The sequence below is a fragment of the Montipora capricornis genome, chromosome 3, assembly GCF_036669925.1.
Source record: "Montipora capricornis isolate CH-2021 chromosome 3, ASM3666992v2, whole genome shotgun sequence".
Taxonomy (NCBI): domain Eukaryota; kingdom Metazoa; phylum Cnidaria; class Anthozoa; order Scleractinia; family Acroporidae; genus Montipora; species Montipora capricornis.
In genome coordinates, this window is record NC_090885.1 from 65,576,226 (window position 1) to 65,588,725 (window position 12,500).

The 12,500-nt window shown below is 42.5% G+C and overlaps 1 protein-coding gene across 5 annotated transcripts in view; it reads left to right on the forward strand.

Moving 5' to 3' along the window:
• LOC138043747 (myoferlin-like) overlaps nucleotides 1-12,500 on the forward strand; it is a 75,060-nt gene that overhangs the window by 32,721 nt on the left and 29,839 nt on the right. For all 5 annotated transcript variants that reach the window (XM_068890162.1, XM_068890161.1, XM_068890165.1 and 2 more), the window contains 15 exons: nucleotides 142-241; nucleotides 501-703; nucleotides 1,063-1,169; nucleotides 2,887-2,971; nucleotides 3,342-3,452; nucleotides 5,650-5,802; nucleotides 6,903-7,052; nucleotides 8,065-8,145; nucleotides 8,349-8,428; nucleotides 9,232-9,346; nucleotides 9,581-9,683; nucleotides 10,299-10,432; nucleotides 11,196-11,378; nucleotides 11,618-11,672; nucleotides 11,764-11,841. In XM_068890162.1, the coding sequence (XP_068746263.1) occupies nucleotides 142-241; nucleotides 501-703; nucleotides 1,063-1,169; nucleotides 2,887-2,971; nucleotides 3,342-3,452; nucleotides 5,650-5,802; nucleotides 6,903-7,052; nucleotides 8,065-8,145; nucleotides 8,349-8,428; nucleotides 9,232-9,346; nucleotides 9,581-9,683; nucleotides 10,299-10,432; nucleotides 11,196-11,378; nucleotides 11,618-11,672; nucleotides 11,764-11,841 (1,738 nt within the window). The remainder of the gene's footprint in view (nucleotides 1-141; nucleotides 242-500; nucleotides 704-1,062; nucleotides 1,170-2,886; nucleotides 2,972-3,341; nucleotides 3,453-5,649; nucleotides 5,803-6,902; nucleotides 7,053-8,064; nucleotides 8,146-8,348; nucleotides 8,429-9,231; nucleotides 9,347-9,580; nucleotides 9,684-10,298; nucleotides 10,433-11,195; nucleotides 11,379-11,617; nucleotides 11,673-11,763; nucleotides 11,842-12,500) is intronic.

Here is a 12,500-nt window from a genome sequence, read left to right on the forward strand (position 1 = left end):
TCTTCGAAATCATGGACTATCGACTACCAAGACATGATTTTTTTTTTGGAATCCCTTTGATCAAGTTCATGCATAACTATACTAATTCCCCTTATCTCCCTTTACTTCTCCTTTGTTAAGCAATCTATTGTTTTGTTCTAGCCATACTTGCGCAGGCGCAAGTTTAAGCTCTTTGCTTGTTTCCTGGAAGCAACCATGGTATCTTCTACAGATGGTCCAGTGGAGTTTGAAGTCAGCATAGGTTAGTGATTGTTCTCTGCAGTTAGCTTATCAGGCCGTTACACACAGAGCAGAGAACGTTCGGCGGCCCATTTCGCAATTTTTGTTGAAGGTGTTGGGTCCTTTCATTATTAAAAGTTAGAGCGTTGGATTTCATGCATTTCCACTAGGATCATATCCTTTCCTGACAACTGAATGGACTTGTCTTCGAAGGTCCTGCCACGGTTTGATAATTACCAAAACGTTGCCCTCTGCTAGTAATGCATTGAATTTTGTCGCAGGAAATTACGGGAACAAACTCGATCAGTCAGTTCCGCCTTCCTCATCAACGACTCCACCCACAAATGCTGTTTATGATGGTTGTTACTATTACTACCTTCCCTGGGGCGACACCAAACCCTGTGTGAGTGTCGACAGTCACTGGGAAGATATTGCCTTCCGTCTGGACAACTTAAACATGTTAACCAGGATGTGTGAACGATTGGTGAGTAACTGTGAAAAGCATGTTGTAAAAGCCTGGGCCTACAAAAAAAAAATATTGTATAAGTTGTTTTCTCCTTCTGTCTTGAAAGACAATGGACTGCGCTGGGAAAGTCAGTTTGCAGTGCTGGAGCAGCGTCGACGGTGACGTTAAAGTGCAATTCTTGAATGGCAGTCTTTGTCGCAGTTGCTGCTTATGTACGCTGTTGGTAGCGCGAGTGTCGAAGCTGCTCTCGCTCTATGAGTAACAAGAACGCACCGTTTGCTTCCCTCAAGACCAGCTTTATAAAGTCCAAATTTATCTATGTTAAATGAATCAGACCATATCTTTTCAGTTTCTTAACTTTTCATTTTTATCTATAGGAAAGTAACATGGAGAAAGTTCAACTCAGTTTAGAGGCCAACGCACCAACAGCTGAGACCGCCTCACTTCTGATAGCTTTGTTAGATCAACTAATATACGACTGCAAGTAAGGGAGACTTCATGGTTGTTGCTTTTTCTACTGAGATGAACGTTTCCGGCTAAAGGAGCAGGGGTATCAACCTGTGAATATTTATATAGGAAAGACATCTGTTTTCAAGTATTCCTTTTGTTAACTTATGAAAATAAGTCAACTATACAAACCTTTTTTTAAATTGGCAGCCAATACAATGTTTTTCGCTCATGTGACCAGCAGCCATATTTGCATACTAAAACAAAAGGAAGACTTTTCATAAATAAAGTTCAATTATCAAATACAAGATGTTACAAATGAACCCACTGGGAACTCGGAAGAAATCCGAGCCCCAGATGGGATTCGAACCCACGACCCTCCGTAATCTAGTACGGATGCTCTAACCACTGAGCTACTGGAGACTCTATGGTGAGCAAGGGTGAAATGTGGGTATTTGACTCGAGCTGTATCACGCAGCCACAGAGTCAAATTTCGACTGACAGCATAGCTCATGACTGCCTCACGCAGTCACATAGTCACACTGAGAGCATTGTAACACCTTGTATTTGATATATGTTAACCATTGTCTCACATTCGCTCACTTTGGTGGTTGGTTGGCCGCATCGTTCACGGAATGCAGGCAACTGTATTTCAATGATGCTCTCAGTGTGACTGCGTGAGGCAGTTATGAGCAATGCTGTCAGTCGATATTTGACTCTGTGGCTGCGTGATGCAGCTCGAGTCAAATACCCACATTTCACCCTTGCTCACCATAGAGTCTCCAGTAGCTCAGTGGTTAGAGCATCCGTACTAGATCACGGAGGGTCGTGGGTTGGAATCCCATCTGGGGCTCGGATTTTTTCCGAGTTCCCAGTGGGTTCATTTGTAACACCTTGTATTTGATATATGTTAACCATTGTCTCACATTCGCTAAAGTTCAATTCACAAAAGAATATTTCACTCCTCCAACGTGACCGGTGTTTCTTTGTTTCACTCGTTCAACATGGCCGCTTTGACGTCATGTGGAAAACTCTGTAAAGGATCTTGTTGAAACATTAGTAACAATAGATGACGGCAACGAGATCTTTACCATTGTTTTGTATCTTATGAAACCGTTGTGAACAGCGTTTAAGTTTGAGCATTGAAAAGAGGACCGTTAAAATGGAAGTTTTCTTAATTTGATTTTCCAAAACGTAGAGTGTTGATGCTTAGTTTCCAAAGTACTCTTTCCGGTATTCACTCTTCGCCATATAGCGGGAGGGCGATCACCCTGCTAGCAGAGCCTTTCTTTTGCTTGCTCGATTTTGGCGTTCTCAAGAAAGGCTCTGCATGAATCGAGTAAGATCTTTATTGAATATGCGCTGCATGTTGCCAGGATACAGTCTCGAACCCAAGCCTAATATGCCAGATCTCGCCGCCATCTTGGTTTTTCATGGTACAGCGGGCTCAATTATAACCATCGGTTTTGTCACTAAACGGACGCTCGCACTGGAAAAACCGGTTTGACGAGAGAAAACAAGATTGACTAGTCCAGAAGTTCGGGCTGGGGCAGCTTCAAAGAGTTGACGCGATTCGGGCAGAGCCTACTTTTCTCCTCCTCAGTAAAGAAAAAGACAAAGGGAGGCTCTGCTCGCAGGGTGGAGGGCGATCAGACATCGTGCGTCTGCTCACGATGGAAAATACGCATTCTTACACAGCATTCTATCCGTCCTCTTTACAACCACTTCATTGTCCTTCCTTTTTCATCTTTCAGAAAGCCCTTACAAAAGGTTGACAGTGTGACTCCTGGCGTGAATGAGCTTGATCTCAAGATTCAAGAGATACGAATAATGGAAAAGGTGCATTTCTGTGAAGTTTTATTGTTAGGATATCTGATTTTCTCGATACCAATTGTGAACCATAAAGTGGTTTTGTTTAGTCCTTTGACCTGGTACCAGGGATTGAACTCCTCTCCATATCAGATAGTGTCGAAAACTCAACCAAGCAATACATTTCCTAGTTATAATCATCGTTTAATTCCTTCAAAGAAATAGAAATCTCATATAATATCACAAGATAAGAGCTCCACCATTTGCTTCGCGCTCGCTGAAGAGAAGAGGGGATATGACATCTTGGTCGTCGACAACCCTGGTGCAAAGTTCAACGTACGGCTTATGTAATTAATCAACCTATTAGAAATATGAACAGTTTCCGAATTTTTGACCACAGTTAACCATTATGGAAGAAGCAAGCAAACTTCGTGAAAGTGCAACCGACGTAGCTGAAGCTATGTGTGAAATCGAGGTCTATATGCAGAGAATTAAAGATATAGCTGTCGAGGTAATTTTTTTGCTAAAACTCTATCTAAGGGTTGGGCTACAGCAGGAAGTTAAAGAGGAAATTCGAACAAATGACCTCTGCGATGCCTGTGCAATTCTCTGCCAACTGAGCTATGAAGCCACTCAGTTGGGAGGAGGTCAATTTGTTGGGCTCGTGTGTTCCCATGAAAGGACTCGATGAATGAAATAACGTATATATTTGAATTTTTCAGGTGGGTATAAGAGATTTTCAAGTAACATCGAATGATGTATGAAATCTGGAAACTCCAAGCAATTGCCTCTTATAAAGAGTGCGGGGATGACCTCTCTTTCGTCTATATCCGTATTTCAAGGATATATTCATTTCTTTCGTCGAGTTCTTGACGGCAACAAAGGAGCCCAACAAACTGACCTGCTCCGATCCCAACTGAGTGGCTTCATAGCTCAGTTGGTAGCCCACCGGTGGCTCAGTTGGTTGAGCATCGGGCTGCCATGCGGGAGGTCGTGAGTTCGACTTCGGCCGGACCAACACTCAGGGTCTTAAAATAACTGAGGAAAAAAGTGCTGCCTTTGTAATTACATCCGCAAATGGTTAGACTTTCAAGTCTTCTCGGATAAGGACTATAAACCGTAGGCCCCGTCTCACAAATATCTCCCATGTTTATAAGTTCTCTGTGGGACGTTAAAAGAACCCCTCACGCTATTCGAGAAGAGTAGGGGATGAAGTTCTCGGTGTTGTGGGAGATCACTTCTCTCTTTAAACGTTGCAGTTGCCGTTGTGGTATTAATCCTCGTCTTGAAGGGCAATTTCGGTATCAATTTTATTTGCTCATGAAGATTTGCAATTATTACCATCTTTTTTTTGGGAGGCGCGGTGGCCTCGTGGTTAGTGCGCTCGACTCCGGATCGAGCGGTCCGGGTCCTGGCCGGGGACATTGTGTTGTGTTCTTGGGCAAGACACTTTACTCTCACGGTGCCTCTCTCCACCCAGGTGTATCAATGGGTACCGGCGTAATGCTGGGGGTAACCCTGCGATGGACTAGAATCACATCCATCCAGGGGGGAGTAGAAATACTCCTAGTCGCTTCATGCTACGGAAACCGGAGATAAGCGCCGGCCTGATGGGCCTTCCTAGGCTCGTAACAGAGAGAGTTTTTTCGTTTCGATGTCTGGTCACATAAAATGCGGCAAATGGTATTGAAGCCAGTGGGATGGGTGTTATCTCCTTAGGTTTGTTTTCGGTGTATCCGCTGTGGTAAGGTAGTACCTGTCTTACAGATGAATGACTTTTTTGACAAATTTTCCTGTTTGTACCCACTGGCAAATTTATTAGTTGTCACGTGCACATTGCTCGTATTGACAGTGCTTCAAACCCTCTATGAACCTAGCAACACCCAAGTGGCCCGTTTTTGACGTGGAAGATGGTGGCGCTACATGTGGAGTTTAAAGGGTTCGCATGCAAGTACTTTGTACAAAAGGGACTTGAGGAGGCTCGAAACGGTTTCAACACTTAGAAGACTCTGTTTAGATCGAATAACGCTACAACACTGTATCACGTAACAGCAATGTTATGGTACCATATGAAACACCGATTACTTCCAAACAAGATGTGATCATTATTGTGATGTAATAAATTACCTTGGCAACGGGAAAGCCCAGCAAAGACGCCCTACATTTTAGATTTAGTTGCTCATATCTCAAGAACGAACTCGGTGACCCCTTCTTTTTTATTGCTGAAAAGGCCACGATGAAACTTTCGGCAAAGGTTAAAAAATTCATTTCTAGAGGATTCAGAGCTACCTTTAAAAAAGTCACAAAATTAAGTTGGCTCTGGATCCACTAGACAGAATTTTTTAAAACTTTGCTGAAAGTTTCATCATGCACTTCTGATTATTTTTCAGACAAAAAAATGGGGGTCATCGAGTTCGTTTTTGAGATATAAGCAACTAAAGACAAAATAAGGGGTGTTTTTACAGGGCTTGCCGGTTGCCACGGTGACATATTACGTCAAAATAATGACTGTATCTTGTTTAGCAATAATTCGTGTTTCATTTGGTACCACAATATTGCCAATGCATGATACAACATTGTGGTGCCGATCCTACTAATAAGAGCGTCACTTAGAATCGTTGAAACGGGTACGAGCCTCCTTAAACTCTCTCTCTACGTCTTCTGCTTCTTTGGAAGGAGTTTCATTTTGGTATCTTTTTTTTCTTTAGCCCCAAAACAGCATGCCCGATGTTGTGATTTGGCTTCTCAGTGGAACCAAGCGAATCGCTTATTTTCGTATTCCTGCCTACGAAGTTCTGTACTCACCACATTCCGATGCCTGTGGCCAGTATTGTGGCAAGGTCTTCAACATGTTCATGAAGGTGACGATCAAATACTGATTTTGTGTCTTATTTAGCTCCTAAAGCGAAGTTAAACTTCTGTTTTACTTGATGATAATTGTGACCAAACTGGATCCACTAACACCAAGTTTGAAGCTCCATTTCAAACACATTCCTCTTACTAAAGTAAGTAACCCCCCGGCCTGCGTTTTTCCGGTTCAATTTTGAGGCTTCCTCGTGCTTTGCACTCCAGTCAAACAGATCTGGAAAACTGGATCCGCAACATTTCGCGCAGGCCCGAGAAAACGAGATTAGCAACTTACATCTTTTGATTCTCAAACTGCGCGGCAAAGCAGTCCAGGAAGTCAAAATAAGGTCCATTAAATTGACCCAATCATAGTTTTTGTACCGTGAGATATATAAGAGACCAAAAAGAAAGAACATCAAACTAACTTACACTCAGCATTTTACTCAAATACACGCACCAGTTTGAATCGGATAACGCCCAGGGACCGGTTGCTCAAAGCCTGGTTTGCGTCCACCGTTGGTTGAGAAGTATCAAAAACCTATAGGTTTCCATGGTAAATAACCCTGGTTAGCGCTAACCATGCTTCGAGCAACCCTGGCCAGGTTGTATTAGCCCGCGCACCGGTGGCTCAGTTTGTTGAGAATCGGGTTGCAATGTGGGAGGTCGTGAGTTCGACTCCGTCCGAACCAACACTCAGGTTCTTAAAATAACTGAGGAGAAAGTGCTGCCTTTGAAATGACAGCTGCAAATGGTTAGACTTTGTTGTCTTCTTGGATGAGGACGATAAACCGTAGGCCCTGTCTCACATCACTTGTGTGGGACGTTAAAGAACCCACACACTGTTCGAAAAGAGTTGGGGACGTAGTATAGTCCCCAGTGTGGTGGTCTCTCACTCATTCTGTTCCGGGCCCTGGTTCAACTTCTCAGCTTCACTTGTAAAATAGCCAACTGGTTTGCCTCGAGCCAGTTGAGTTCTTAACAGTTGTTGCTGATCTGTTTTTTCATTTCGTCGATTTTGTTTTAAGCCCCTATGGGGAGTGGTCAGTTAAGTATGCATTGTATTGTATTGTATTGTATTGTATAATGGTTCATTGAATCTTCCTTGTCATCGTAGTACCCAGGAAAGAAACAATTCAACTTGGAAGATTTTCCTGAGGTTCCGGCGCATGTTCGAATGGTAGTCTGGTTGGGTCTAGAGAAGCACCAAGAAATTTGGACTAACAGGGAGCAAACAGAGGGAGACTTCTGTGTGTATGCGGAGACGGTATGTCTTGACTATTTTCACAACGTCATTGAAATACGATAGACGTACTTTAAGAGCGCGCGTGCGCATGCGTGCGTGTGGTTGGTAGATAGTTGCGTGTTCAGTTGGGTCGAGTTAGAATAGTGCAAGCAATATATAATGTTATTGAAAAATACGTGATGAATCGAGTTAGTGTTAATGTGTATGGCCAAATGTTATGTCATGTAAAACTACAGGAGAGAGATTAAGTAGGGAAACAATTGCCGCATTTACTGAAGCAAAATGCATACACATGTACTCATAGCAGGGAAGAAATTACTCATGATAAATAGTCGCCAAAAAGGGAAATAATTTGTAAATTGCTGTTTTTGGCTGCGCGTGGGTTTCTCTTCTCGTTCCTTGCACGCCTGAATTCCTTCTCGCCAAAGTTGAACATGTGTCTCGTTTGTATGTTTGACGAATTTAAGTGGCCCTGTGTGATTAGTGATATCTACAGTGATATGAGGTAAATAACTTTTAGTTTTTTGTGCATTATGTGCTGCAAACTACATGAAGCAGTGTTTAAATTGTCTCACTTTGTTTTCCTGGGTAGTTTCGTTGTGCTTCATATCAAAGATCTGGGAATAAACTGTTCTAGATCATAAGCTGATTAATACAGACACAAGAGTGACGAATGCAGGAAAGAAATAGGATGGCTATTTCTCACAGCTTCATAAAACAAAGCACATTGAAGACTTTCATGTTAATTTTGCTTTGTTATAAAGAAAGTATAGCTTTCTGCTCAATTTTCTTGTCAAACGACCATTTATCTTCTCTTGGAAGGCGTCAGTACAAAACTTGCCAACTCTGAGCCAGTCAGCGCGCTATAAGATTGAACACAGTTGTGCTTACGTAAGCTCTGTTCTTTGAGCTGCTGATAAGGCACGTAATTTAAGCTAATTGGAGCTTGCTATTAGAGCACTTTATAAGGACTTGTATCTCTGTAAATAAGTATTGTTGTTTTCTTACTCTTTATTTTTGTCCACCTCTTTAGTACGAGAATCAAATGAATGTGCTGGGTACTTGGACTTCAAAAGGACTTCCCCGTCCTTCGTGGTCAAATGCTAGAGGAGATGTAAGAGTATATTCTCGGCTTGAGGCTCGCATTAATTCTTATTCTTTTATTTACTGTACCAGTCAACTTTTGATCATTATCACGCTACTAGCCGTGCACAAGCAGATTTCAAGTAAACAATGCTCTTTTGATGGTCTGGTCTTTGGATGAGTCATTCAGTGTTAATTTTAAGTCTTCATCAGCATTTTCTTTGTTTTTTGTAGTTGAAGCTATACAAAGACTACTTTGTGCCTCCATCTGGCTGGTATTTTGAAGGAGATTGGTTTGTCAACCCAGAGCTCAGGTAATCTTCGTTTCATTCGAGAGATTAGAGGCGTAAATCAATCAAGTGTATTCGGAGAAGCGCGAGCTACAAACCGTGGTTGAGTCAGAAACTTTCCGCCAGGGTTCAGGTGGCTTTTTGCACATCAAAAGGAAAACCCGCTTTGTTTGTTTTTGGCAAGTTCTTCCGTTTAAACGGCTAAAACTAAAAATGTTTTGCCGAAAAGGGCTGCAAACGTGTAACGCTACAAGAATAAACACCAAAGAGTCGCTTGTTTAACCTTCAACTTAGGTCCGTGATTTTTGAATATTAGAAAAATGCCGTATTTCACTAACCGCATGGGGCCTCTCTTTTCGAAAATTTCCAATTTCAAATGGCAAGCGTGACCGCAGGAACAATCACGTGACGTTTCAAAGAGAAAGGTTTGCGTTTTTGCGGACATATTATGTGCGAAATGTCCCTTTTAAGCTTCGCGTTTAAGGAAAACGGCAAACGTTGGTTTGTAAGTTGGTTTGTAAGTTGGGTTATTCTTGTCTCTAAGCCTAAAGCGATAGTTATCGGGAACGTACTGGAAGACAAGAATAATCTCTGATAAAAGGAATTTACTTATTAGTTACATGATGAGCAGGAACCTAACATTATCCTTGATTGATGGCAGCAAACAGAAACCTTCATCTCAGTCTCCAATTAAGTTCTCAAGAATGCGAACTGTTTGAAGAAGAATAAAGAATGTAACATAATTCTTCAACTGACTTAAGTCCTTACTAAAAAGCGTAACTGGCAAAATCCTTTTTATAGTCATTGACGAGTTTGTCTTTCAACAGCATGACATACGACAGAGACAGCGGCCATAAAAGCTTCCTTGAGGATGTTTTTGAGAACGAGTCTCGCCTTCCCGGAGGCAGCTGGGGTCCTTCTACTGTGCCTTGGACAGATGTGGTTGGTATCGTGCTAAACTAGTGTCATTTTGTTCCCTCTGAGTTCGTTACGCTTTTCATTACCAAGAATGTACGCATTTGGGATGTTTTGTAAATCAAACACATGGCAGCCATAAAGTAAAGCTGAAGAAACATTCACTTCAATGTGTTGGGCTAAGCGCAAGAATCCTTGATTCTGTTTCCTTTCTATTTCTATTTTCAAAATGATCATGTGATAAATGATGTTTCTTTGCAGCGTGGTGATGCAGTGACACCAAGGGATGAAATAAGTTGCCCGGAAGATTGGTCATGGACCACAGACTGGACAGTGGACTTAAATCGAGCTGTGGATGAAGACGGTAATGAATGAATAGTGAATCTTTTAACTTCATTAAGCGTAACGTAGAAGAATGCATCTTTGCATCTTTCATGTGGGTTTTGAAACGAGAGGTCGTTGACAGAACAATAACTTTTCTCGCAGTTTTACCCTGTATAAACTCGTATTAAATTGACGTTTCTGGGAATTCCGAGATACATTAGCGCACAAGTAAGAACAATCGCTTCGCACCATTGTGTTAAATTTACATTATCAACTCCGTTGATAAAACCAAATTTTTGAGTACTACTTCCTCACCGACGAGCACCACAGTTTCTTTAGAAACTATCCCCTTTAAAACAAAAGGGGGTCGACTTTGCGGATGCTCTTTTCTGTTTAGGAAGTTTTTTTTTTCACCTGCTCTTACGACTCATAATGCTCCTGCGTGAACATAACCTTGTGACGTGACAAGGCTATATCATGTGATGATTTGGCCGCGCGATAACGAGTCAAATAGCGGGTATTTTGAAAGCTAAAATTCAGGGTTTCATCCATTGCGAACTCTTTGTAACTTTAAAGTTGTTTTTTTTTTAAACAGGGGAAAAATCCCTCTCATATGGACTTTAAAAGTTCATTATCATTATCACCTGGTTCGCAGGTTACGAGTATACAGTGGAGGCCACATTAGGTGGTTATGGTCCCGTGGAGAAGACGTATCATTTGTGCCGGCGACGACGCTGGGTCAGAAACAGAGTGGTGATCAAAGATTTAAAGTTGCAAGAAGAAGAAGAGGTAAAATCCGACAGTTGACCATCAATGCACGTACCCCTTGCTGTGCACCAATGGTTTTGTAACTTCTAGTTGGGCGCTTTCCATTTGACAGAACTGACCGGCCAGACCGGGCATTTGGAAGAACTAAACTCTTCAACACCTTCAAATTAACACACTTCGAGGGTGATATATACTTCTTTAGAAGAATGCGAGCGACCATCATGCAAGTGTTCCTTCAAATTGTTGCATTTTCTTTGCAAGCTGACGGGTCTGGCCGGCCAGTTCTGACAAAACTGGAAAGCTTCCTTCGCTTGGCCTTAAGCCTTTCGTTTGTTCTTCAAAGCTCATTTTTCGGCGTTATGTCTTCTTGTTAAGGAATCCATTTTTATAACCTCAGTTAAGAATGAAAACTCGTTCTGACTAGAAAGGATGTGAACCGGGACTATCGTGGCCAACGAGAATCAAGACGACTCCGCCAAAAAGCTCCTGTGATTCACGGCTACAATCTCGGACAAAACCTGTTGAGACAAAGTGTCCTTTTTGGTACTCCAACCACTCATCCAAACGTTCAGCTTAAAAGCCGAGGGGGAGGGGGAGTGGGAAGGGGGGGGGGGAGTAAGTAGGGGTGTGTCAAAATGGAGGTGAAATTGTGTCACTGTCTCAACAGTTTTGTCCGAGATTGTAGGTTACTCAGTACGCTTCTGTAATATGTCCTCTTTCATTATGGCGTCGACTACTCCTTGGTTGAAATTATTAACTCAAGAAATATTGTTATCCACCTCAGAATCGAACGGAGCAGCTATCTAAAGAGGGTTGGGAGTATGCACCGGTGTTTACGATGAAGTTTCACGCCAAGGAACGCAAGATGGATCTTGTGCGAAGACGACGCTGGCACCGAAAGATGGTTCAGGATGATCCCAGTGCCCCAGCAGTTTTTCACCTTGATGTCGGAAGCAGCGATGATGATGTAAGAATAGCATTCTTTTAAATTTATTACCCATGTTAGCACGTTGTTTGTGCGAGAATCTCTCATAACGCCCGTGCATCTCGCAAGCTGAAATGTAAAACCTAAAACATAGTTGCTGATGAGTCAGAGCTATACTTCTGTGGTCCATTGTTAAGTATATGACACTATTGATTTTCGAGTTATTTCTTCCTCTCTATTCCCATCTCATTCTGCGCTGTTTTGTTTTGTTTTTCCTTCAGGATAAGGACACAGAAACCATGATGAATGCGCCTAGAATGTTCATAACTTTTGACAGTATGTTTCATTTGTTGTAGTCATACTCAGATACAAGCCAGTGCTCCTTGAGCGTTGGTTCTAGTTAGCTAACATAGTGGTTATCTTCTAGAGCCACACAAGTTCCAACTGAGAGCGTATATCTACCAAGCACGTGATCTCTTAGCTGCAGATGCTGATGGTTTTTCAGGTAATTGCGCTCTTAAGTGTCATTTAAACCACGACTGGAGAGATTTGTCAACCCAGAACGTGGGCTCTCTCTCACTTTCTCTCTCTCTCTGTCTCTCTCTGTCTTCTTCTTCTTCCCTGGTCGTGGTCGACTTGGAAGGGAAAGGGGGAGCCTGGGTCTGAAGTTTGAAATATGCTGTTTTTCGCAAACAAACAAATGACATTTTGTTGTCTGTGGGACGACCGCTCTCGATGAGTACTTCTTTTAGGGCAAACTTCGCTAGCAAATGCGTTTAAATATTTGACCTGCCTTGCGATTACGTGTCACGGTTACCGTATGGTTATCGAGAAAAGAACTGAATGAAGTGAATTATAAGGGTAGCATGTAATGGCCATAGACTTATGAAATTGTGGCCCTCAATGAGAAAAGACCACAACACCGGGAACCCCGGGGATCTTTAACGTTCCACACAGACGGGCCCTACGGTTTATAGTCCTTATCCGAGAAGACGTTTGAGGATGTAATTACAAAGGCAGCTCTTTCTCCTATGTTGTTTTAACGGCCCTGATTGTTCATCTGGCCGGCGTCAAACTCACGACCTCCCGCATGGCAGCCCGATGCTCTGTCAACTGAGCCACCGTTTGCGCGTTGAGTTTTGTGGTTGCGTTTTGTGTCGGAAC